Below are 27,971 nucleotides of genomic sequence, written 5' to 3'. Positions count from 1 at the left end.
TTAAATGTATGAGGTTGGATTTGAACTCAGGTCCTCCTGAGTCCAGGGCCCGAGCTCTATTCACTGTGACACCTAGCCCCCCCTCTTTCCTAATTTCTTAAAGCATAATGATACATTCTGCATGTGTATGCAATTGAATGTATCATTATTCATTCCCCAGTCGATGGCCATTCCCTTGGTTTTTAGTCCTTTGTCACTATAAAATGAGTAGCTATAAAGTTTTGTACACATGGGTTCTTTTCCTCATTTTGATCATTTTGTAGTAGAGGACTAAATAAAAGAATTTCTTAGGTAAGAGTACATGTGTTTTATTGACTTGAGAGAAAAGTTTAAAATTGCTTGAAACAAGCATTTTTTAAATACTTATATATACCATGCATTGTGCTAACCACTGGAGAATAAAAATACAACCCCTCCATCAAAATCCCTGTCCTCAAGGAACTTAACATTCTAATGAGGGAAGAAAATACACAAAAAAGAGCTAATGGGAAGGGCAAGGATAGGATTGGGTGTGGGGGAACATGAGATAAAGTACTTGATAAGACTCCCTAATGTAGGGGCATGCTACTGAAGTCCAGGAAGTCAGAAATTCAGGGGAGGGAAATGAAGGCAGGCTAGCCTGGGCATCTATCTTTACAAAATAGATGCTCCAAAAGGAGCTCACCAATGAGAGAAGGTGTTCACTATTTATGGAGCAATATTCAATGGCATGCAGGCAGAATAATCCAAACCAAGGAGGCCCCAAGTGCTGAAGGAAATTTGAGGGTAAGGCAGAAGTTGAGGCATGCTTTTGAGGTCCAGAAAGTTCGGAAGAGGGCCAAGAGGAAGTGAAGGAAGACTGACGTGGACACTTTCACAAAATGAAGGTTCCATGAAGAACTCACCAATGGGAAAAGGGAAGATAGGACTTATGGAAGAATATTTCAGGGTGACTAGGCCAGGAAGGGTAGAAGGGCTGCTCCAAGGAAAGGAGGCCCCAAGGCCTGAGGGAACTTCTTGGACGAGCTAGCATGGTTCTGAAGACTAATCAATCAAGAAGACAAAAAGGAATGAAAACAGGCAGGCCTGGACCCCTTCATGGAATGGAGGCTCTGAGAGGAATTCAAAGAGAAACAGGTCTTGTGGAGACATATTACATGGGGATGAGGCTGCAGGGAGAGGAAAAGAAGGTGTAGCAAGATCTGGGCAAGGAGGTCCTATCCTGAGTAAAGTTCTAGGATGAGACAGAAGCAAAGGCAAAACTTTGAGGTCCAGGAGGTTCAAGAACAGGGCCAAAAGGAGAAGATAACAATTCACAGCTCCACAAAAACATACCAGTGTTACTGTTTTTCCATAACTCCTTCAACAACTGTCATTATCTTTTTTTGTCATTATTACCTTTCTGAAGGAAATGAAGCAGAAATTCAGAATAGCTTTAATTTGGCAAATATGCATTCGTCTAATTATCAGTGATTTGCAGAATTTTTATAATAGGGCTGTTGATAACTTGGACTATAATTTATAAACTACCTGTACTTATCCTTTGATTCATCTACTTTGTTTTCTCCTTAGTTTTATGAATTTGTATCAGTTTGTTATATATCTTGAATATAAAACCTTTATCACAAAAACTTGCTGCAGTTTTCCCATTTACCTGTTTCCCTTCTAATTTTATTTTTTTTTCAAATGCTTTATTAACTTCTGATTTACATCATTTATTTCCACCAGATTTTGAGTTACACATTTTCTCCCTGTTTTTCCCCTACCCACCACCCCAAAAATAGCAGTCCCACAGGATATCCCCTGCTCCAATCTGCTCTCTCCCATTTTTTCTCCCATACCACTTTCGAATCTTCCAGTGGATCTCTATGCCCCAGTGCCTGTATATCTTATTTCCCAATTACATGTAAAATAGTATAAATAATAGTTATATATATATATATATATATATATATATATTTGAATATTTGATTTTAAAACTTTCAACTCCAGATTCATTCCCTTCCTCCCTTGACACCCACGCTTACTGGGAAGATGAGCAGTTCAGTATAGGTTGTACATGTGTGGCTAATACAAAGCAATAACATAGTAAATATATTGTAAAAGACTGACTATACTTCCCTCCCTCCTATCCCATCTCCCACTTGTTCTATTCTCTACTTTGATCCAGTTCCTTTTCAAAAGTGGGTGCTTCTAACTTCCCTCCCCCCCCAGCCTGCCCTCCCTTCCATCATCCCCACTCTCATCCCCTTCCCCCCAACCCTACTCTCCTGGAGGGTGAGAAACCCTATTTAGTGTGTATTTCATTTCCTCCTCAAGCCAAATTCAATGGGAATAAGGTTGACCCATTCCCTTTTGCCTTTCTATTCTTCCCCTCCATTGTAACCATTTTACCTGGTCTCTTCTATATGAGATAGTTTACCCCATTCTGTTTCTCCCCATCTCCTCTCATTATATTCTTCTCTCACCTCTTAATTTCACCTTTAAAGTATCATCCCTTCCTGTTAAATTTGTCCTGTGCCCTCTATGTATACCTGTAAACATATATATATGCACATTCATATATGTATTCATATGCCCATATACCCTCATATATAGACATATATATTTTATATATATATAAAATATATATATATATATATATTCCCTTCAACTACTGAGAAAAGTTTCATAAGATACAATTATAGTTTTCCCATGTAGGAATGTTAATAGTTCAACCATTCCTAAGTTCTTTATGATGTCTTTTCCCTGTTTATCTTCTCATGCTTCTCTTGCTTCTTGTATATGAATGTCAAATTTTCTATTCAACTCTGTTTTTTTCAGTAAGAATGCTTGAAAGTCCTCTATTCCACTGAATGACCATATTTTCCCCTGAAACATAATACTCAGTTTTGCTGGGTAGGTGACTCTTGGTTTTAATCCCAGCTCCTTTGACCTCCAGAATATCATATTCCAAGCCCTTCAATCCCTCAGTGTAGAAGCTGCCAGATCGTGGGTAATCCTGATTTTGTTTCCACAATATTCCTGGCTGCTTGTAATATTCTCTCCTTAATCTGGGAATTCCAGAACCTGGCTAAAATATTCCTAGGAGTTTTCTTTTTGGGATCTTTTTCAGTAGGTGATCGGTGGAGTCTTTCAACCTCTATTTTGCCCTCTGGTACTAAAACATCAGGGCAGTTTTCTTTGAGAACTTCCTGGAGGATGATTTCTAGGTTCTTACTTTGATCATGGCTTTCAGGTAGTCCAACAATTTTTAAATTATCTCTCCTGGATCTATTTTCCAAGTCAGTGGTTTTTCCCATGAGATATTTCACATTGCCTTCTATTCTTTCATTTGTTTGGATCTGTTTAACAGCACCTTGATTTCTCATAAAGTCATCAGCTTCCATTTCCTCCAATCTAATTTTGAAGCAATGATTCTCCTCAGTGAGCTTTTGAGATTCTTTTTCCATCTGGCAAATTTTGCTTTTTAAGGCATTCTTCTCCTCATTTCCTTTTTGAGCCTCTTTTGCCATTTGAGTTAGTCTATTTTTTAAGGTGTTATTTTCCTCAGTCAGGCTGTTGACTCTCATTTTGTAATTTTCTTGCATTGTTCTCATTTCTCTTCCCAATTTTTCCTCCACTTCTCTTATCTGCTTCTTAAGGTCCTCTATGGCCTGTAACCAGCTCATATTTTCCTTTGAAACTTTTGGTGAAGGAGTTCTGACTTCACTGTCTTCCTCCTGTTCCATGCTTTGCTCCTTTTTGTCCCCAAAATAGGAGTCTAATGCTGGAATCTTCTGTCTGCTTTGTTTCCTTTGCTTGGTCATGTCGCCCCTCAGTCACTTGACCCCTGGGCTTTTTGCCACAGTAGAACTCTGCCACCAGACAGGGGAGCTTTTGTCCCAAACGCTGGGGTTTTCTCAGCTGCTGGAGGTATTAAATGGGTGCCCTCTCTGAGTTCTCCACACACTCTGGCAAGCTGGGTACACACCCTAGGACCTCCACCCTAGACTGCAATCCAAATGCAAGAAGGTTAAAGCAACAGCGATTACCTGTCAGATTGGTGCTTGGTCCCCCTACAATCTGCAGGCCAGAAGCTGAAGCTGCCACCTGGCGCTGGCTGGTTGTGCCAGCGTCTCAGCAGCTTCTCGCCCCGGTGGCAAAAGCCACGCATTCCCACTTACTGGGTCCCAAAGTCCAGAATGCACTGACCTCTCACTTTGTCCTTCACATCTAAGTGTTGATAAGTCTGGAAACGGCCACAGCTGCTGCTGATCTGGAGTCCCTCCAGAGGGTGGCTGCTCAGGCCCTCCGGTTTGTCAGGCCCACCCTGGAGCAAAAGCCTCCATGTGGGGCTGGGCTTGGCTCCCAGAGCACTGTACTTGCTGGTTCCTGCCAGCCTGCCGGGCTGTCCTCAGCGGGAGGTTAGCTTCTCTGTGTCATTTTGTGGGTTCTCCAGCTCCAAAGTTTGTTTAGAGTCCCCTTTTTACATGGATTGGGGAAGGTGGAAGTGGGAGCAGCAGGGAAGTCCTCTTCTACTGCGCCATCTTGGCTCTGCCCCCTCCTCCTGCCTTCTAATTTTAAATAGAATAGGTTTGTGTGTGCAAAAATTCTTAAATTTTATATAAGCAAAATGTTCCATTTTTACTTGTGGGATAGTACAGTTTGTTTAGTCATGAATTTTTCCCCTGTCCATAGATCTGAAAGTAATTTCTTCCTAAATTCTCTAATTTGCTTATGAAATGACCTTGATATCAAGGTCACATGCCTTGAGAATTCAACTTGGCATCTTCTTGGCATATACTGAAAGTCTTCAATGGAGACCAGGAAACCCTCAGGACCAAAATATATGCTGAAGAAATGGCAGATAGTGGTTAAGAATAATGGATTTAGAATGAGAAGATCTACAGAGGAGCGAATCCTGACTTTGCAATTTACTATAGGATGGGTGTCACCTTGGCAAGGCATCTTAAAGGCAAAACAGAAGACAGAATGTGTTAGTCAAGTCAAGTCACCATCACACTCTTGACCAACATCACTCCTTAGACCTTGATGGGGAAAACATAAGACCCATGGACTGGAGAGCCTGGGGAATAGCAAAGCTTCCAGCCCAGCGACCTTAGTCATCAACCTGGGAAGGCTGGCAATCATTCTACAGGTATTGAAGAACAAGAAAAGAAAGTTCATGCCACAAACGTCTTTGAAAATGTAAAATTATTTAACATCAAAAACTTGATGTGATTTTATTAGTGGATATGACATTAAAGAAAAGACATTAACATCTGCTTTGCCACTGTACCCTAAAGCCCATGAGATTTTTCTGACTTGCAGCTAAACATTTACATATGTGCTATCTCCTAAGCAGGGGCTCTTTCAATTTTCTATTGATATCACCAGCACTTAGCACATTGGTTTGCACATTGCTGTTTTTCAGTCATTTTTCAGTCATGTCCAGTTCTCTATGATCCCATTCCAGGTTTTCTTGGCAAAGATACTGGAATGGTTTGTCATTTTTTTCTCTAGCTCATTTTACAAAAGAGGAAACTAAGGCAAACAGGGTTAAGTGACTTGCCCAGGGCCATAGCAAATTCTTTATTCATTTATTCCTAGAAGCTAGGCAGCATGATGGATAGAGTACTGGATAGATTAAGGAAGATTAGGGTTCCAATTCAGTATCAGGCACATACTAGCAGTGTGACCCTAGGCAAGTGATTCAGCCTTTGTCTACTTCAATTTACTCAAATGTAAAATGGGGATAACAATAGCACCATCATCACAGGATAGTAGTAAGGAACAAATGAGAATATTTGCAAAGCATTTAGTATAGTGGTTGACACAAGGTAGGTGCTTAATAAATGCTTATTCCATGCCCCTCAAAACCTAGCCACATCCCTACAGACCCCGTTCATTCATGGACTTATGGTTTGTGTTATTATTCTAAATCTAATTTCTGCTAGACTGCTGTCCACTTTTCTGAGCAATTTTTGTTAAACAGACATCTTTATCCAGCAACTAGGGTTTGGGGGTTTATAAAAAAAAAAATAGGCTACTAGGATTGTTTGCTTTGGTATGGTATGTACATAATTTGTTTCACTAATCGAACATTCTATTTTTGATCCAGTACCAATTACCATGGATGATTGCTGTTTTGTATTACAATTTGAGATCTGAAACTGCTAGGCCAACTTTGATTCTTTCGTTTTACACATTAATTCCATTGAAATTCTTTTATTCTTCAAGATGAAATATTTTTTTGTAGCTGTAAAATAGGCCTGTGGTAGTTTAATCAATATGGCATTGAATAAGTAAACAAAGTTAGTAGTGCTGTTTTCATTATAGGAGTAGGAAATTAATATTTCTTCAAATCTTAGTTTGTCTCTATAAGAAATGTTTTCTTAATGTAGTTCTTCTATGTCTTTGCTATCTTACAATCCTTATGTGTCTTTGCAGATAGGCTACTAAATATTTTATATATTCTATAGTAATTGTGAATGGGATTTCTTTTTCCATATCTTTCTGCTGGATATTAATAATAATACATGGAAATGTAGGTGATTTTCATGGTGTAATTTTGTCTTAAAATTTTACTAAAGTTTATTTCAAATTATTATTCTCTATAATATTCCATGAAATCATATTATCTATAAAAATTCCACCTTTTCCTATGCATTCTAACAGTTTTAACTGTATGGATGTTGGATTTTCACAAAAACATTTTTCACATTGTATGATGATGTGATTTTGATTTTTGTTATTAAAATGTTCTACTCTATGGTTTTCATTTTATTGAGCCAAACCTACATTTCTGGCATGAACTCAGCGTGATCATAATAGATATATGGTTGCAGTTCACTAATGTTTTATTTAATATTTTTGTATCTGTGTTCACTGGGAATATTGTTCTGTAGATTAATTTTTCTGCATTGTCTCTCCCTTGATTAGGTATCAAAACCATATTTATGTTAAGGGAAACATTTCTAAGGATGCCATGTTTTTCTATTTATAATTTCTGTAATATTGGCATTAATTTTTCTTTGAATGTTTAAGAGAATACATTTTTAAATTCATTTGGTTCTGATTTATTTCATTTTTGGAAGCTCATTTATGGCTCCTTTAATTACTTTTTGTGATAGGTGGCTATTAAAATAATTTATTTCTTGCCTTTTTAAACTATGTATTTTCATTTTTTTTAATATTTACCTACTTCTCTTAAGTTATCAATTTTATTGGCAAATAATTGGATTAATAGTTTCTCATAGTTTCCCTTATTTCATCTTCAAGTGATGTGAATTCCAATTTCTGATCTATAATACTCATACTTTTGATTTTCTTTATAATCAAGTTATTTATTTTATTGTTTTTTTTCAAAAAATTCAGTTTCATTTATAAATTCAATGTATCATCATTATTATTACTATTAATTTGTTTTCAATTTAGCTTAACTCTTTTTTTGATTTTTAGAATTTTTACTTTGGTATACAGTTAGGATTTTAAAATTTTTGTTGATTTTCTATTTTTTTAATGGCATGTCAAGTTCATCTATCTCTTCTTTTACTTTCTGAATTCTAATTTTTAAGGAATTATTTTCTTCAGTGAGCTTTTGTATCACCTTTTCTATTTGGCCAATTCTACTTTTAAAGGAGCTGTTTGTTTCAGTGGATCTTTTTTTCTCCACTTAAGCAATTCTATTTTTTTAAAGTCATTTTTTTCATTCAATTTTTGTACTTTCTTTTCCAAGCTGTTGACTCTTTGCCCATAATTGTCCTGCATAACTCTCATTTCTTTTCCTAATTTTTCTCCTACCTTTCTTACTTGATTTTCAAAATTCTTTTTTGAGTTCTTCCAAGAAGGCTTTTTGGGCTTGAGACCCATTCATATTCCCCTTTAAGGCTTCACATGTAGGCATTTTGATATTGTTTTCCTCTTCTGAGTTTGTGTTTGGATATTCTCTGTTGCCATAGTAGCTTCTTATGGTCAGGGCTCTTTTTTGTTTTTTGTTCATTTTTAAGTTGAGCTCTGTTCCTGAGGTGTAGGAGGCATTGTCCCAAGCTTCCTTGCACTGGGGACCAGGGACCTGATCACTTGCTTTCTGCACTGGGGTCGATGGGACTGTGGTTTGCCCACTTAGTTAAGGTGGCCCAGTCTAGATGAGTCTGTTATGCCCTGGGTTTCAGGACTGGCAGTCTGCCTGCTGAGCTGGGGCTGGAGGTCTCACAGCAGGCCTGCTGTACCACTGGCTACAAGGTCTACTGAGCCTTGGGTGCTGATCTACACTATGACTAAGAGTCTCCCACTGGCATGCCTGAACAGGACTCTGATTCTCTTTTACCCAATTAAGAAAAATCTTTCCTGAAGTCCTTTTAAGTTATCTAGACTGGAAAACTGTTTCACTCTGTCTTTTTATGGATTCTGTTGCTCCAGGACTTTTTTAGAGGCTTGATTTAACATCATATCCAAGGATAACTGGGGAGAGTTCAGGCAATTTCTTGGCTTCTCTCGGCCATCTTGGTTCTGCTCTCCCTCACTATCAACATTTTCTCTCTCTCTCTTTTTTTTTTTTTTGGTAGATGAAGGTATTTACAGATACAAATATTCCCTCATGGGCTGTTGTTACATTCTATAAGTTTTGGTATGTTTTGTCATTACTGTCATTGGCTTTGATAAAACTGTTCATTGTTTCTTTAATTCATTTGTTGACCAACCAATCCTTTAGCATTATTTAATCTACAATAGTTTGTTAATCCTTTTTTTTCAAAGTTCTTTACAGAATATATTTTTTCAAGTTATGATTTTTATCCCTCTTTAGCTATAAACAGTACTACGTTCAATATACCTGACTGAGATAGAAAAAAAAGGGAGACGAATTATATAAACAAATGAAAGCAGGAGAAAAAAAGGCACTAATAAGCAAAACCCTAAAGAGAAAGTAATAAGTAATAACAAAAGGAGGAGATCCAAGATAAGGAGGACAGGGCCTATGGGAATAAGGTCACCATAAAAAAGATTGAAGTAAAGTAATTAAAGGAACATAGTATTGTATTTACAGTCAAAGAGGGATAAAAAATCGTAACTTGAAAAAATCCTTTATTATACTTTTACAGAAATATATAAACTTAACTCCCAAATTTAAATGTGAATGGATTAAATAATACAATCAAATGACAAAGTAATAAATTGGATAAGAAATCAAAACTTTGCAATCTGTTGTTTATAATAAGCACATTGTAAAAACCAAGATAGACACAAAATAAAACTAAGTGGATGGAGAAAACAATTTATTATACATCAAATGAATAAAAAAAAATAGGAGTTGCCATCATGCTATCAAGACAAAGAAAAATAGTCCAAAAAATTGTCAAATAGTTAAAATACTAAAACAAAAATGAGAAAAGTATATTATGCTGAAAGGAACCATAGACTACAGACCAACATCATTAATAAAATTACATGCTCCAAATGGCTTAGTATCTAAATTCACAGAGCAAACATTATTTGGGCCTCAAGAAGATATAGACAGCAACATAATAGTAACAGGAGTCATCAATGACCCTTTCTCAATTCTGGATAAGTCTAACAGAAAGATAAACAAATGGGAAAGTAAAAGAACTGAACAGATTTCTGGAAAAACCAGAGTTAAAAAAAATAAACAAACCTTATAGTGTCTTCAAAATGGGATGGGCAAAGAAAATACAAAGGTCTTAAAATCATGTGGAACTTTTTTTTTCCAGAAGGGAAAGCAGAGAAGTTGGGATTAAGTGACTTGCCCAAGGTCACACAGTTGGTAAATGTTAAGTGTCTGAGGCTAAAGTTGAACTCCGGTCCTCCTGACTCCAGGGCTAGTGCTCTATTCGCTATGCCACCTAGCCATCCCTATATGGAACTTTTAAAAAGACTGACAATGTAGTAGAGCACAGAGATATTGCAAACAGACATAAAAAGGCAGAAATTATTTTAATATATTCTTTACAGATAATAATGCAATAAGCATAAAAATTGATTCTCACAAACAAAAGATCCAACTTAAATCAGACAATGACAAACAATTGGCCCTACAAGGTAAAACTCTTACTTAAAAAGTCTAGGAAGAAAAATTCCATCCCAAATTCATAAAAAAAAAATCTTGGAAACACAAATGGAGGAAAACATCAGCTTAAGTTTTTTGTAATTTTAAATACAAATGGATTGAACAACCCATTAAAATAAAAGAGAACAATTACTAATTATGTGAAAGACAAAGATCATGAAAAATATACATCACAATTTCTGCATGAGGCTAACATCCTTAGGGGGAAAATTTTATCTCCAAATAGAAACTAGCAAAATTTAAAAAAAAAATAATGAACTCAATATGAATTTAAAGATTAAAAACCCAACAAATCAATCCAAATTGAGCACACTAAGAAGGGAATCTTTAAATTGGAAGAGCAACAGATAAATTGGAAACAAAAAATATTACAGAACTCATAGATAGAAGTAAAAGTTTTTTCTTTGAAATAAGCATTATTGATAAATAATCAACAAAATAAAAAAGAGAGCAGAAAAGCATATCAACCAAATACCATATGAACAAAGTGAAATTACAATAAAACCAAAAGAAATAAATAGAATTATCCAGAAGCTACTGTAAGTAGTTAGCAAGTAAAACTGAGAACACACACACACAAAAGGAGGATTACCTTAAAAAATATAAAATATTTAAACTTATAGAAGAACAAATAGAGATCTTGACTTGTCCAATCTCAAAAAAGATGACAGAACTAGCTATAAAAGAACTAAACCAATTTGGGAGTACAGAGATTCCTGGTCCTGTTGGATTCATGGGAGAATTCTATCAAATTTTTAAAGAACAACTAATACAAATACTACACAAGTTATTTACAAAAATTTAGGATAGTGTTCTACTAAACTCATTTTATTATGTAAATATAGTAGTCTTAAAAGAAAAAAATTTTTAATGATATCAACTATAGCAATTTATTCAAGAATTCATTCATTTTGACTAAGTTGGGCTTATAATAGGTTGCAAAGATAATTCAGCATTAGAAAAATAATGCAATTAATCATATGAAAAACAAAAACATCAAAAGTTACCTCAATGAATAAAGAAAAAAGCTTTTGACAAAATACAACACTAATTGATACTAAAATACCTACAAAGTCAAGGTCTAGGGGGATCTTTTTTTTTTAAGCATTCTAAAAAGTTAAAAAAAAAAACCCAAGCATCATTAAGCAATGAGAATACCAGATACCCTACAGGATGTCCCCAATAAATACAGCAGCAAAACAAAGATGACCTTTTTTTTTTTTAAATACAGCTCTAGAAATATCAGCAATAGCAAAAGGAAAAGAGAAAGAAATGAAAGGTATAAAATTAGGAAAAGAGAAATGTAAACTATCCCTATTTTCTGATGACATGATGGTTTAATTGGAAAATCCTAGAGAATCAGCAAGGAAACTTAAGTGAAACAATTAATAGCTTCAGAACAGTTATAAGCCAAAAAATAAATCCACAAAAATATCAATAGCATTTCTATATGATAGCAAGAAAATCCAAAGGACAATAATAGGAAGGGAAGGACCATTTAATTAAATTATAAAATGAATACTAGAGGATCAATCTACCTAAGTACAATTAATACTTATTCCCGATTCAATTATAAAATATCCTTAAAAGTAATGAACCACCAGTCAGATTGGCTAAGATGACAAAAGAGGAAGATGACAAATGCTGGAGAAGATGTGGGAAAATTGGAACATTAATGCATTGTTGGTGGAATTGTGAACTAATTCAACCATTCTGGAGAGCAATCTGGATCTATTCCCTAAGGGCTGTAAATAACTGCATACGCTTTGACCCAGTAATACCACTTCTAGGGTTGTATCCCCAAGAGATCATAGAAGCAGGAAAAAGACCTATATGCACAAAAATATTTATTGCAGCTCTTTTTGTGGTGGCAAAGAATTGGAAATTAAAGGGATGCTCATCAATTGGGGAATGGTTAAACAAGTTGTGTTATATGAATGTAATGGAATACAATTGTGCTATAAGAAATGAGGAGCAGACAGACTTCATATTTAACTGGAGAGACTTATACAAACTGATGCTGAATGAGAAGAGCAGAACCAGGAGAAATTTGTACATAATTACAGATATAACGTATATGTGATGTCCAACTTTGATAGATTAGACTCTTCTCAGCAAAGCAAGGTTATAAGACAACTCCGAAAGACTCATGATGGACAGAGATGTCTATATTCAGAGAAAGAACTAGAAAGAACTGGAAAGAACAGAGTTTGAATGCAGACTGAAGCAAACTACCTGATCTCTTTCTTTTTCTTGTTTGGTTTTGTTTCCTCCTTCCCATTGTTCATTCTATCCATTACAATCCTTCTTTACAACCTGATTAATGTCTAATGTGAAAGTATTTGGGGCCAGGTAGCACAACGAGTAAGAGCACCAGCCCCAGAGTTGGGATGACCTGGGATCAAATCCGGGCTCAGATACTTAGCACCACACCCAGAAATAACTGGCCGTGTAACCTTGAGCAAGTTATTTAACCCGAATTGCTTTAAAAAAAAAAAGTATTTGCAGATCCTATACTTGACTGTATGCCGCCATGGGGGAGAGGAGAGGGGAAGGAACCAGAGAAAATTTGAAACTCAAGGGATTGTGGAACTGAATCTTGTAAAAGTAACAGTAAACAAACAAATTAATAAAGACAAAACCAAAAAGAGTAATGAACAACTAAAATAGAAGAATATTAAATTAAGTACTCACTGCTGGGTGTTCTAATGTAATAAAAAGCACAATAATACCAAATTAAATTTAAAGTTTTAATGCTATACCAAACCAAAATAACAATAGGATATTTTATAGAATTTGATAAATTAATGACTACATTTACTTAAATAAACAAAAGATCTAGAATATAAAGGGGGAAAATGAAAAAGCATAGGAATTAAAGGGGAATCAACTTCAAGTCCTTAAGCCGTATGGCAAAGCATCAATCATCACAAATAGTTGATTACAAAAAAACCCAGAAAAGTAGCTCAATGAAATAGACTAGAATTTAGAAATGATGACATCAATGCTCTACTTTTTCTAACTGGTAATCATTTTGCTAGAGACCATTAGTTTTCAGAATGCCTAGGGGATCCTGGCTGGCTTCTGTACAGTTCTGGGGTAGAAGAAGTAACTTACTATAGATTTTAATTGGATTTATTGATCATTCTTTGATCTAGTGTAAACTTCTGGGTTTTTCTGGAGAAGATATGTTGGAAGTTCATGGTTTATCTCCAACTTAGACAGTTGTATTGATAGAAGTCCAGTATTCTATTTTCTTTTTTGTTTTGGGGTTTGTTTTTTTTTTGCTTTTTGGAGGGGGGAAGGCAGAGCAATTGGGATTAAGTGACTTGCCCAAGGTCACATGGCTAGTAAGTGTGTCAAGTGTCTGAGGCCAGATTTGAACTCAGGTCCTTCTGACTCCAGGGCCGTGCTCTATTCACTGTGCAACCCCACTATTTTCTAATAATACATACGTAGTATATTTCACAAAGTTTTTGTGAGGAATAGATTTTGCAAACATTTTAGTAAACATGACATTTTCTAAAGCTTTAAATAAATGTGAGCTACATTCCTGTTATTGTGTCAATTATAGCAAATTATAAAAGTCCCTTCCAACTCTAAAACTGTCACTGGTTCATATTTTACTTCAGTTAAATTCTGGATCAAAAGAGATGATAAAATATGAAAACAAATACTTCATAATGAAGGGAAAACAAAGGTCTTAGAGTTTCTGTGGCTTGTATATTGTTACATAAAAAAAGTTACTAGAAATTCCCAACCAAAGTCAGAACCAAGCTGTCCTCTGATAGCCTCCTGTCTTGCTCATGAAATGTTAGAGGCAAGAGAAGACCAGAAGAATTCCTGAAAAGCACTGATATAAAATAGGTGAAATATCTCAAAAGATAATTTAAGGTGACTAGAAATACTGGTCTGGCAGCAAGGCTAGTCTAGAAAATTTTATGGTTGAAAAGGACTTTAACAGGAAGAATGTTAGTGCTGCAAGAGACCTTAGAAAAGTTTATGTTTGGGGCAGCTAGGTGGTGCAGGCAATAGAGCAATGGCCCTGGAGTCAGGAGAACCTGAGTGTAGATCTGGCCTCACACTTGAGCACACTTACTAGCTGTGTGACTTTGGGCAAGTCACTTAGCCCCGCTTGCACTGCCTTTCCCCTCCAAAAAAGAAAAAAAAAGTGTATATTTATGGGAAAGTGTATATACACAATATGTATAGGTGTGTATATACATGTACAAAGTATAAATGTATGCATGTGCGTACTTATATATACTTATATATACATATACTTATGCAAGTATACATGTATATCATGAGAGCAGCTAGGTGGCACAGTGTATAGAGCACCAGTCCTGGATTCAGGAGGATCTGAGTTCAAATCTGCCCTCAGATACTTAGATACTTACTGGCTGTGTGACCCCGGGCAAATCATTGACCCCTGTTTGCCTCAGTTTCTTCACCTTTAAAAGGAGCTGGAGAAGTTAATGGTAAACCACTCCAGTATCTTTGCCAAGAAAACTTCAAATGGGGTCACAAAGAGTCAGACACAACTAAAAATCTGTTTATGGGATAAGGCCTCTGTGGGAATTAGTTTCATTTGACTATCCATATTGTTTTGCAATGGTTTTGTTTTTCTTTTTCTTTTTCCAAGGGGGTGAGAGGGAGAAAAACTGATTTTAGTTAATTAAAAAATTAAATTTAAAAATTTATAATTGATTTTTAAAGGAAGTCATGGCTAAGAAGGTCTTCACAGGTTTTCATGTCTAACTATAGATTACAATTTATCAAGAAACGGAGATCCAGAAATGAGAGGTGATTTGGCTAAGGTCATAAAAATTATCAAGTTATGGCTCTCGTATATCAGTTATCTTTTAGATCAACTGAGACAAGAGCACAGCAAAACACATAAGATAAGAAAAAAGCCCATTTTAATTCAGTGGATTAGCATATACTACAAGGTCAGGGTTTAATACCTAGCCTTTGGCATTTTTATGGAAAGCCACATAGAAGGAATACAGTAAATACAATGGAGGTCTTCATAGCATAATTAACTCTTCTTACTAGCTAAAGGACCACTGTTTTCTGAGAACAGTAATGGTTTTAGTGAGCATATCATCCAAAAAAGGTTTCAGGAACTAAGATGCACTGAAGGTATATGTCAAGGACCTAGAGCAGAGATTTCCCAAGGCTGGTTCACCAGACTCAGACACAGAACCTACTACTCGCTAAAGGATGGGGCAATGGTGGCTGCACTCCCATTTTCAGATCTCTAAGTCTTTGCTCACAACTGTCACTACAGGTAGAATGTCTCTATCCTACTTTTATCAGTCACTGCTTCATCAGTCATTACTGAAGCCTTCCATTATGGAGGTCAGAAATTGTATGTCCAGCTCACTCCACTTTGCATCTGTAACCCTGCTGGTTTCAACTCCAAGAACAAGATGCCCTACCCAGGATGAGCTCATCACTTCTAATAGTTTCACCATGCTGTTAATTCAGGACTAGATACCACCTCCCTCAGCCTTTCCACTTTGATTAGAGGACTAAAAGGTGGAGTTCCAAACTCTTCCCAAAGCCTTCCTTTATAGAGAGCAGAAATTGGACATCCAACTCACTTAACTTTTTATCTGTACTTCTGCTGGGTCCAACTCCAAGAAACAAGATACCCCTGGTGCCTGTCCCTCACTCCACTTTGCTTTCTATCCTCCTTTTGTGTATCATTTTCCATCATTAGACTGTAACTTCCTTGAGGGAAGACACTATCTCTCTTAATCTGATCTTAGTTTAAATTTCCTCATTTTAGCAATGAGAAAACCAAGACAAGTACACAAAGGAAATATGTAGCTGAGATAGGATTCTAATTCAGGTCCAATGAATGAAATCTAATAAGACTTTTTTTCTATCTCATCTCAAAATGATAATTTCCTTCACTGCTACTCACTGAAGTGAAGGAAAATCAGATGAGAAAATCTGATTTTGAAAATGAACAACTGATTAAAAATTATGATGTCTGAGAAAGTGATTTGGATTCTAGACCACAGCTTGAAACATAAGAATGACAGACTCACAGGACGGGACTGGTCTCACCTAATAAAGACTAGTAATCATACTTAGCTGGTTATTGAAAAATCCAATCCAAAGAGCTTGAAAATAAAGAAGACAGTGAGAGGGGGGAAATTGCTCAGGTATACCTATTAAGGCAAATGCAACTGAGAGCAGCTAAAATGATGGATGGTGAATAACAGTTAAACTGCTTAGAGGTTCAAAAAAGAGCAATGATCAAAACTCATGACTTCAAATGTATATATACAAATGCCTAAAACTTAGGCTACACACAAGGTAAACTAACTTGTCCTTATGCAAGGACAGCAATTTGACCTCACAGCTATGACTGAAATTTGGTAGAGTGAAAAACATGACTGGAAATGGTCCGGCCATTCCAAATAAGGAAAATGGCCCAAGGATGCAAACAGTATGCTCTCACAGGAAAAAAATCTAAATTATCAATAGCTACCTGAAAATATGCTCTATATCATTAATAGAGAAATGTAAATTAAAGCAATTCTGAAGGTATACTACATATCAGATTGATAAATATAACAAAAAAGGAAACTGAGAATTGCTAGAGGGGCATTGGGAAAGCAGATGTAGTGACAAGTTGCTGGTAGGGTTGTGAATTGACCCACTGATTCTCGAAAGTAATTTGAAATTATGCCCCCAAAGTCATTAAACTGCATACCTTCTGACGCAAGGACCTCATCATTAAGCCTGTATTCCAAGGAAGTCAAAGAAAGAGGAAAATTATCCATATGAACAAAAATGTCTACAGCAGCTCTTTTTGTTGTAGCAAAGAATCAGAGATAAAAAGAGTGCCTATAAGTTGAGGAAAATTATGGTATATGAATGTACTGGAATATTATTATGATATAAGAAATGATGAATAGGTTGGTTTCAGAGAAATTCCAATTTCTGTGAAAATTTAGATGAACTGATGCAGGATGAAGTAAGTAGAATCAAAAGAACAATTTCTACAACAACAACATTGTAAAGATAAACCACTTTGAAAGACTTAAGAACTCTCTTCAATGAAATGTCTAATCATGGTTCTAAAGGAGTTATAATGAACCCACACTACTCATTTACAGAGACAATGGACTACAGATGCAGAATAAGACATATTTTTGGATACAGTCAATGCGAGAATTTGTTTTGACTGACTGTGCATAGTTGTTACAAAAGTCTTTTTTTTTCTTTCAATAGAGGGAATGGAGAGAAAGAGAAATGTTCAGTTTTAAAAGTAAAATAAAAGTCATGTAAAAAGAACATGGGTAAACACATTAAAAGACATAGAATAGGAAAAATGGGAGTAGGGCAGCAGTTATATTAAGAAGATATAATTCATGTGAGGAAATCCAGGAAGCAGAAAGTGGAAGCACAGTAGAGAGCATTTGGATGACAATTAATGGAGGGAGAAACAGAAACAATTTTATTATCAGAGCATGCTACACACCACCTGAATAGGAAAAAAAATAGATGAGGAATTCAAGAAACAGACCACAAGCCTGAAATTAAAGTAAAATATAATAGCAAGGAGGGACTTCAATTTTCTAGACATCTAATAGAACTTTTTGGCAGACTGATTTGCCAAAAATAGAGCAGATAGTAACTTACTGATTTGTCTGAATGTTAATTTTATCTTTCAAAACAAAGAAAAAATGGTTCCAACCATTCTGGAAAGAAATTTGTAATTATGCTAAAAACAAGTGAATAAAATGTCTATGTCCTTTGACCAAGAGATCCCACTGCTAATTATATACCCTAAGGAATTTAATGACAATAAAGAAAGGCCACACACACACTATAATAATTATAGCTACACTTTTTGTAGTAACAAATAACTGGAATAAAATTAGATATCCATTGATAGGAGAATGACAAACAAGTTGTGGTATATCAATGTAATGGAATATTAGTACATTGTAAGAAACTATGACTACAACTACAGAGAAGCATGGGAAGATTTATATAAAGTGCTTTAAAGTGAAGTAAGCAGAAACAGGAAAACCATACATACAATGACGATGACAATGCAAATGGAGAGAAAACCAAAATAATCAAAACTGAATGGTATGAATTTATAATAACCAAGGCAAAGAAGAGATGTAAAAACTTATCCTCTACTGCAGTTCTCTTTGGAAGCTTTATGATGGGGTGGAGTTGACTTTGGGCTATCCATTGTTAGGCCATTTAAGTGCGAAATCTGACAGATCTTGCACCAAGGCAGCAAAACTTCAAGTATGGGCCCCTTGATAGACTGCCTTTGAAGGAACAGACTACCCAAGTGAGAAAAGGCTCATTACCAGAAAGTTGGCACCTGAAGAATTTTTTTCAGCCCAAATGCATAAAAGCGACAACTAAGGTGAGAAGGGGCTATGATTAGCAAGTGGATTGTCCATACCCATCAAATTGCAGATCTTTTAAAGAATTTAAGTATGCTTCCCATTATGAAACAAAGTACTTTGAAGAGTGATGAGAATTCTAGCTGGTTTGGAGATTAGAGATTTTCACAGAAGAGGCAGACCTGCCAGGAATGCTAAAAGCAACAGGTCTTTATTACAGGCGCATTTTAATTCACACAAGAGGAGGCATAAGACCAAACTTGAGAAATCCAGGAAAATGAGAACATCAAGGGAAAAGAGGTTCAGGGAAATTGATACATCTGGATGACAGTCACCAAAATAAAAAAGAGATATATCCAGGTCACAGCTTCCAAAAGAGAGAGGACCCGGGCTTAAGTCATCTAGGAGAAGACTGGATCCTTGGATGAGATGATCTTCATGCAAAGGCAGAAAAGGAAAGGGGATTGCTGACCCTTTGAGAGATTTGCCATTCCTCCTAGTTTGGTCTAGGAACAGTTGGCTCCCCAACTAAACAAGAGGTCAGCTCAGTAATGTAGGTGATGAGCTAGGATTTTATAAGAATGGGTTCTCAGGAGCATATAACTAATTTCTCAGGTGGGAAGCCACCAATTAGTAAAGTTCTATGAGTAATGGAAGTTTCTGGAACAGAATGTTCAAAGTAAAGGAGATTCCAAACAGGAAGGAGATATCAGCTATATGGAGGAGGCATGTCAAGAGCAGAGACTGCTAAAAGAAAGACTAGGCACAGAAAATCAGGGAGGCTGGAGATAAGTTTTCGGTTTTGTTTCTAGAGGCCAGATTATATATGATACATGCCTTTGTGATGTTAGGGTTGTCACCTGGAAAGAGTGATTAGATTTATTTTATTAAGGAAAACTACTGGAAATGAAGGAAATGGAGGAAGTGGGCCCCCAACTCTTCCATCACACATGTTTCTTTTTCCACCCCCTTTCCCCTCCAACACCCTGCCCCATAAAGATTTCAAGCAAAGACTGGTTTACTTCTGTAAACTGTTGCAGAGGAAATTCATGTTTCATATACAGGTTGGACTAAATGGCCTCTGAGATCCCTTTCAACTCTGAGATATTGTGACTTAATAGAAATTTGTTGAACTGAAAAATCAGGGATTAAGAAGTTTGGAACTCAGGACCAGAGGTCCTCTGAGCCTCTTCTTTCCATTATATCCTGTCTCTGGAATAAAGACTGTATGCAGACTGGAATTAAAAAAAAACAAAACATCAACACCTTCGCCCTCCAACCTCCCATTTCCCCACTCCCCTACTTCACTAAGCCCTAAAATGATTGTACTTTTTAAAAGCAAAACATAAAAATAACATTAAAAAAACCCAAAGCCATGATCCTATGTGAATAATTCTTCCTTTAAATTACTATGTAATGAAACAGTTTCTTTTTCAATACATAAAGTTTGATTCACTTACCACACTGAGATGGACAGACACTCCTGGATCAGGGATGGGAAGTTTGTAAAGTGTTTCAAGCAGCTCATTTCTTTGATTTTCCTAGGGAAAAAAAAATAATAGTCCTAGATAACAAAAGGAAAGTTCAGACATCAATAAGCAACCTGCATGGATAAGTGTGGCCACTGACTCTGCTCTAGCTTGGGGTAGTCAAAGCTTGGGGACAGAACTGGCAGCAGAAAATTAGGTAAAGTCAAAAATGCTCAAATTCGTGTTCCATTTTTGCTTCTTCCCAATTACCATGTGTAATACTTGAGGGCAACTTATAATTACTTTGTTTTTCAGTGTCTATGACATTTATTTTTCCCTTTGAAAGACTTCTCATTTAGAGGTAGATGCAAACTACAAATTCAAGAACCCTGACTTCACATTCTGGGAATTTTCCACTAGACTATGCTGCAGCTAAGTTTTGTCTACATTTTACTTGTGAAGACCAAAGAGATTCTCCCACAAATATTTGGTGATATTCATAACAGATTACATTCTTAAAAATTATTTTTAAGTTTTATTCTTATTTTCAGTTCAAATTCTCTTCCTCCCTTCACCCCCTCTCTAATTTTTTGAAAAGGCAAGAAATGTGATTCTCATTATACAACTGATGTTACACTAAATATATTTCTACATTAGACATGTAGCAGATTACTTTTCATGCATTATATACCATAAACTCTCAAAATAATCTAGTAATCTGACCCCATAAGAACTAATTCAAATTGGAAACAATGTAGTTTTCAAGGAGATTAATGAAGATCTCTATCATTCCCAGTTATTTTTTTCTAAGAAACAGAGTATATAATAGCACTCTAAGAAGCTACAAGTTAAAACAATGTACAGTAATGGAGGATTCTTAGATATATCAATTATTAAGGTTATTTGAACATTATCAACTGGATGTCAAAGTAATATGAATTCTAATTCAATGAAAAACCTAAATCTTGAAAATCTTGAAAATTGAAAATACTGCTTACTCATAAAACTATTCAAATGTCAATCCCCACAAGTCAATTTGGCCTTTGCTTTGTCAGGAATATAGAAACTGAAATTTAAGAAGGGATAAATGTAAAGTCTATACTTAGGTTTAAAAAAATTGGCAAATACAGGAAGGATGAGATGTGACTAGAACAGAAAGAGATCAATCAACGATCATTTATTAAGTGCTGACTGTGTTATGGGCAATGTGCTAAGCACTAGGGATAAAAAAGAAAAATTCAAGGGACTTACATTTTAATAGAGGAAACAATACATATATACATTGAGCATATAAAGCATGTATATAATATAATTACAAGTTTTGAGAGAGGGTGCACTAGCAGCTAGGGGTGTCAGGAAAGGCTTCATGTAGAAGTTGATATTTAAACTGAGTTTTGAAGAAACTCGATATTCCAAAGAGCAGAGTTGGGGAGGGTGTGCATCCCAAGCATGAGGGGCAGTCAGTAAAAAGAGACAGAAGATAGAGTGCTGTGTTTTTTTGTATAGCAAATAGGTTAGTATGGTTGGAATGCAGAGTCTGAGGAGGGGATTAGAGTGTAAGAAGACTAGAAAGGCATGAACAGGACAGGTAGTAAAAGATTACAATGTGAAACTAAGCAGTTTATATTTAATTCTAGAAGCAATAAGAAACCTCGGGGTTAATTGAAAAGTGAGACAATAATCAGACTTGAAATTTAGGAAAATTAATTTGGCAGTAGAGTGGGGAATAGCCTAGAGTCAGGAAAGGCTTGAAGCAGGAAAACGAAAGATAAGGCTATTGAAATGATGTTGAGGAAAGGTGATGAAGGGCTAAACTGGGGTTGTTGCTGTGTGAATGTTAAGGAAGGGATGTCTGAGATATTGTGGAGACAGACAAAAAGATGCAGCAATAGAATGGATACATGGAAGCTGAGTGAGAGGCAGAAGTCAAAGATGACACCAAGGTTAAGAGCCTGGGTGACTAGAAGGGCAGTGGTACATTAGATAAGAAAAGGGAAGTTTGAAGAAGGGTTAGTTTTGGGGAAAGATAAGTTCTATACATACTGAGCTTGAACTGTCTATGGGACATGCAGTTCAAAATGTTCTATATGCAGTCATTGATACAGAACTAGAGCTTAAGATAGAGACTATAGGTAGATATATAGACTTTGGAGTCATCTGTATAGAGATTGCATTTGGATCCATTAAAATTGATCAGGTAACCAAGAGAGAAGAACACTGAGAGAAGAGGGAAGAGGGCTCAGGTCTGGGGATAGACCCATAGTTAGTGGACAGGACAATGATTATGAATTAGCAAAGGAGAATGAGTAGTGGTCAGAAAGGCAAGAGGAGAATCAATGTCATGAAAAGAGATTTTGATCAAAACTATCGAGCATTAAAGAGAATTCAAGTTGGAAAAGGACAGAGAAGAAGTCATTAATTTGGAGGAGGGGAAAGAAGGCATGGAGGCAATTGGGGTTAAGTGACTTGCCCAGGACTACACAGCTACTAAATGTCTGAGGTCGAATTTGAACTCATGTTCTCCTGACTGCAGGGCTGGTGCTCTATGTACTGTACCACTTAGCTACCCCAAGGCCATTAAATTTGACGATCAAGATACTGTTCATAATTTTGGAAAAGACTTTTCAGTTAAATGATAAGGCAAGAAGTCAGACTGTAGGGGAATACAAAGAGAATGAAAAAATATTTATTAAGTGCTTACTATTGCAAAGCACCACGCTAAACACTGGGGATACAAACAGAAAATCAAGACAGTCCCCTTTTTAAGGAGCTCACATTCTATTATGGGAAATAACACATATAGGAAGCTTCTGTTTCAGTAAGATAGAAAGGTTCCATGGTCTTTAAGGGTACAGCAGCAAGATTGATAATAATGCATTAGTGAGAGAAGAAGTGGAAAAACTTGAGTATAAACAAATTTTCAATTTTTTTTTTTTGGAGGGGGAAGAGCAGGGCAATTGGGGTTAAGTGACTTGCCTAAGGTCACATGGCTAGTAAGTGTCAAGTGTCTGAGTCCGATTTTGAACTCAGGTCCTCCTGACTACAGGGCTGGTGCTCTATTCACTGTGCCACCTAGCCGCCCCCATGGGGCAGATTTTTAAAGAAGATTTAAAGGAGATTTTTAAAGAAGTTTTAAAGGAGAAGAAAGGTAAAGAGTAAGGGTAACCCTAAGTGAGGGTTTTTATTTTATTTTTCTCCAATCCCACACAAAACAAATTTTAATTTTATCCTGTACAATTCTGAGTTCCAAATTCTCCTGTACCATCCTACTTCCACCCTCTCCTCACCTACCCTCATTGAGAAGGCAAGAAATTTGATAAAGGTTATAGATGTGCAGTTATGCAGGACATATTTCCTTATTAGTAATATTACATGTGAGGTTTTGTTAGGAATGAAGGAGAATCGATATCTTTATAGGCACCAAGAAAGAAAACAGGAGGTAGGGGGTGGCTAGGTGGCACAGTGAGTAAAGCACTGGCCTCAGACTCAGCAGGACCTGAGTTAGGTTCCGGCCTCAGACACTTAAGACCCACACACACAAAAAAATTAGCCATGTAGCCTTGGGCAAGTTACTTAACCCCAACTGCCCTGCAAAAGGCAAAAAAAAAAACCAAAAAACCCCAAAACCCAGCAGATAAGGAAAAACTGAAAATTCAAGAAAGAATAAAGATAATAGTGGAGAAAATATGTTGGACAAGTCAGGAGGGAATGGGATCAAGGTTCCATTTAGAAGTACTGACCTTGGTGAGAAAAAACATCTCTTCCTTAGAGATTGGAACAAAGAAATCATTGGTGGAAAGGGAGGCCAAACTGTTTTGAAAAGAGGAGACTGGATTATGAAGTGATGAATATGGAATACAGTAGAGTTCCACTGGATTGTCCAGTTTTGTTTTGGTTTGTTTCCTCAGTAAAGCATGAGGCAAGGGACTTAGCTAAGAGGGTGAAGTGAAAAGTAAGTTTGAAGAGAAACAGTAACATTTGGAAAAAAAACTTCTATGGAGAGTGGAATAAGGAATCAATTAAGGAAGAGGAAAAGGACTGCCTTGAGGCAATGAGCGCCCAGCTGAGATTAGATAACAGCTATAGTAGACATGGGCAGTTCCTTTGCATTACTTCTAGCTCCATACAGCAGCATATGAGAAGTAGAGGAGGCAGATGGTGAGAGCAATCCAAGTTTGCGTTTGGGTAAAGAAAGAATAGGAAGGGGTGGCCGGGTAGCACAGCAAATAAGAGCACCAACCCCAGAGTCGGGATGACCTGGGATCGAATCCAGGCTCAGACACTTAGTACCCACCCAGAAACACCTGGCCATGTAACCTTGAGCAAGTTACTTAACCCGAATTGCTTTAAAAAAAAAAAAAAAAGAAAGAATAAGAAAATGGGAAAAGACATTTAAGGACAGAAGACTCTGAAGTTGAACTGGCTAACTATATGGTTGAGACTGAGGAATAAGAAATGAAGACAGAACAGGATAGCCTCAGAAAGTACTGAGATCAATAAATGTCCGAAGTCATGATAGAGATGAAAAGTAAGCCTAGGAAGGGTAATGCATAGGGCAAATCAAAAGATAGGTTATAATCAGGTGGAGAAAATCTCATAATTTTTTCATTATAAAAATGGAATACTTATGGATGGTGGCAAGATCCAAGATATCTCCATGTCTGTATGTAGTTGAAGTGGAGTATGGATCTGAGGAATCTGAGGAACTGACTGGTTAGGATGTTTCAGAGAGCATCAATGTGCACACTGAACACCCTTAGCATAGGGGTAGAAACTGAAGAGAAAAAGAAAATAATGACTCATGTACTGAACTCTTAAGACAAAAAAATTGAGAATGAATGACCTGGGCACTGGTAGAGAAGCTCTGAAGGGCTGGTGAAATATTTCTTGAAGAGAAAAGAAATGGTTTGAACAGCTATTGTAGAGAAGGAAAGAGAATCAAGTTGGGAGAAACAAAAGTTTTGTCTTGCTGTGATAAGGCCCAGATGAAAAAAGACCACGTAAATGTGTAGTAGATCTAGTCACCACAGTTCTAAGACTTTCAACAGCCCTGTTCTGCATCACATAAGTAGCATGAGAGGAGGCAAATGGTGGGAGTAACCCAGGGTTAGAGTTTGGCAATGCTTAAATAGGGAAAGGACAAAGAAGCAAGGAAACTGAGAGTAGAAGAGGGTGTGTACAGACACCATTTCATCAAAACACCGAGATGTAGATGGGAAGATAGGTTAGCCAGAATAGGTATAATGGCTTGGCAAAATATTGAGAAGTAAGACTATAGATCATGAGAATGAATAGGTTTGGAAGGAGTAGAGCATAGAGAAAGATAGAATGATAAAAGAGTATTAATGGTAAAGGAATGTCAGAGTTTCTTTATTGTGTAGATGAATCACTTGTGGGTAATGGCAAAGTACAGGGAATGACCACCTCTGTGGGTATCTGAGATGTGGTAAAGGAGCAGCATGTGGAAGTTGAATAAATGGAGGAACTATGAAGTTAAGGTATTTGTGAGAATATCAACACATATAATGAAGTTCCTTATTATGAAGGCAAGAGTTGGGGTAGTTAGTTAGGGATATTATAAGCCAGTTACCGATCTCACTAAAAAATGATGGAGAATGTCCTAGGTAGTAAATTGGTAATGACCATTAGGTTCTGCATCAGGTGATAAGTTTGGAGAAAGCGCTGCTACTACATGATGGTGGTAGAGGGAGAATCTGGAAAGAGCACTGGAAGGTGAGCATGCTGATTCCTCTGCCAATGCCTCCAGTATTGATCCAGTGAGGTGGATCCTGTGAAGGGCCAGGGTCCCTCTGGACAGAGACAACAGCAGCAGTAGTCTGGCCTCAGCAACCTCAGTTTTGTGGAGGTTCATGAAGAGATAGGCTATGGTGGACTGCAAGCTTAATAAAAGACAGCAATCCAAGCTGGTATCCAAAAAAAGCTAGCGGTCAAAACAAGGAAAGCAAATGATCATTTCCTCTGTCAAAATCTATCTGAAGAATAAAATTGCAGGATGATCATAACATACTAGAGCATACAGAAAAGGGTAACTGGAAGGACTAGAGAGCATGTCATCAAAGATCTGTGGAAGGAATTGGAGATATTTAGCCTAGAGTAGAGAGGGCTTAGAAGGTGGTGGTGGGATCAGCAGTACATGATTATCATCTTTAAAAATGTAGAACATTAAAAAAACTAAAAAAAAACAAAAATGTAGAACATTACAATGAGAAAAAAATTCATTGCTCATGGGTAGGGCAAGCCAATATCACAAAAATGACCATTCTACTTATATTAATTTACTCTTTCAATGCCACATCAATCAGACTACCAAAATGAAAACATAGTAAAAAAAATTCATCTGGAAGAACAAAAGGTTAAAAAATATTAAGGCAATTAATGGAAAAAATGTGAAGGAAGTTCGAGATTCCAAACTGTATTACAAGGCAGTAATCATCAAAACAATCTGGTACTGGCTAAGAAACAGAGTGGTGGATCAATGCAACAGATTAGGTACACAATACAGAGTAGTAAATTACTATAGTAAAATCTAGTGTTTGATAAACACAAAGACCCGAGCTTTTAGGACAAGAGCTTGCTATCTGACAAAAATTACTCGTAAAACTGGAAAGCAGTTTGGCAGAAACTAGATACAGACCAATATCTCACACCATAAACCAAGACTACCACCAGGTTAGCCTAGTAGAAAATCCTTTTTACCACTTGACACAGAATCGGTTGTTTTTTGCTTTTTATTAAGGTGTAATGTAAATACCTGTCCTTTTGCTGTATAGTCCGCCAAGATGTTGAGTAGTTTATAAAAAACTTCAAACCAGGGGAGATAGCTTGAAAAGAAAAAAAAATAATGAATGTAAGTAAAACAGCAAAACCCCAAACCATGATCTATTTCAAGTCAAATACATCTCTTTCAGTTCATTTAATGAACATTTAAAAGCACCTGTTAAATAAAGAGCATAGTGATATATGCAAAAGGAAAAATATAAAGATAGATAAACAAGATCTGCTATCCCTGATCTAACTGATCTAACAATCTATGGTAGTACTTCTTGTCCTAAAAAAAAAACTCCATTTCATAGGCTATGTTATAAAGAGATGGTTGAAATGCTAATCACCCATTAATACTTGCTTCATTTTTCCTTAACACTTCAGGGACTGATAATTTCATTATCAAGGGTAGCAGTGCTGGGGGCTGCACCACTGGAGATAGCAGCCTCTCTGCGCCACAGTAAACAATCTTCAAGAGTTGATGTGGCTGAAAAAATTAATCCTATGTTAGCCAACTTCTTGAGCCTGACAGAATTTAGGTAGGCTGGTCCTCAGACAAAAAGATACACAGTCTATCATTAGGGATCTATTCAAAGCCTCTTATATTTTAGCAGGAACTGTCAGACCTTATGCTAGGCTTGCAGAGCTGTTGAACACCTTGTGTACCTTCATACCCTGATGAGATATTGAAGAGAGGTCTTTAGTAGAGGCTAACTATTGGTATTTTTTTTTCTTTAAAGATTCTTTATAAAGAGTATGAGACAAATAAGTATTCATCATGAATTTCTGCTATACTTCAAAAATAAAGAGGCTTTAATGGAGAAAAAATTAACTGAAATAAATATATTCTATCTCTATATATGAAAACTTTCTATCTACTGCCAAGATTACCAGAAAAAAATTCTATTTTCCTATCACTATTGCATACATAATAATAGCTCCAAAACAGCACACATAAATACAAATCACTTCCCCTCTATTGTGTCCTGTGTACAGACTACATCAAGTTCAAATGGCCTTAAAAACCATTTATAATAGCTGATATTTATACAATCTTTAAATGTTATAAAGTGCTTTATGCACATTAACTTACCTGAGACTCATAACAATCTTATGAGTTAGGTAATACAAATATCAACAACTCAATTTTCCATATAAAGGAACTGAGGCTCAGAATAGTTAGATGACTTAGCTACAGACACACCATGAGTTAAATGCAGAGGGCAGGATATGAACCCAGGTTACTGACATCAAGTCAGGCACTCTCTCTACTATGCAACA

The 27,971-nt window shown here is 36.4% G+C and overlaps 1 protein-coding gene across 1 annotated transcript in view; it reads right to left on the bottom strand.

Moving 5' to 3' along the window:
- The window catches only part of DENND1A (DENN domain containing 1A), a gene marked incomplete at its 5' end in the record, with an annotated part of 386,178 nt that extends 359,371 nt beyond the window's left edge, over positions 1 to 26,807 (bottom strand). Inside the window, 2 exons of the mRNA XM_069073945.1 lie at positions 19,899 to 19,979; positions 26,680 to 26,807. Of these exons, the coding sequence (XP_068930046.1) occupies positions 19,899 to 19,979; positions 26,680 to 26,807 (209 nt within the window). The remainder of the gene's footprint in view (positions 1 to 19,898; positions 19,980 to 26,679) is intronic.
- Positions 26,808 to 27,971: the final 1,164 nt, after the last annotated feature.

The sequence above is a fragment of the Petaurus breviceps genome, unplaced genomic scaffold (genome assembly GCF_028583685.1).
Source record: "Petaurus breviceps papuanus isolate PSGF00001 unplaced genomic scaffold, PetGlider_PUasm1.0 90879, whole genome shotgun sequence".
NCBI classification, from domain to species: Eukaryota; Metazoa; Chordata; class Mammalia; order Diprotodontia; family Petauridae; genus Petaurus; species Petaurus breviceps.
Note: the sequence above shows the minus strand (reverse complement) of the source record. Positions and strands in the feature narration are given on the sequence as shown.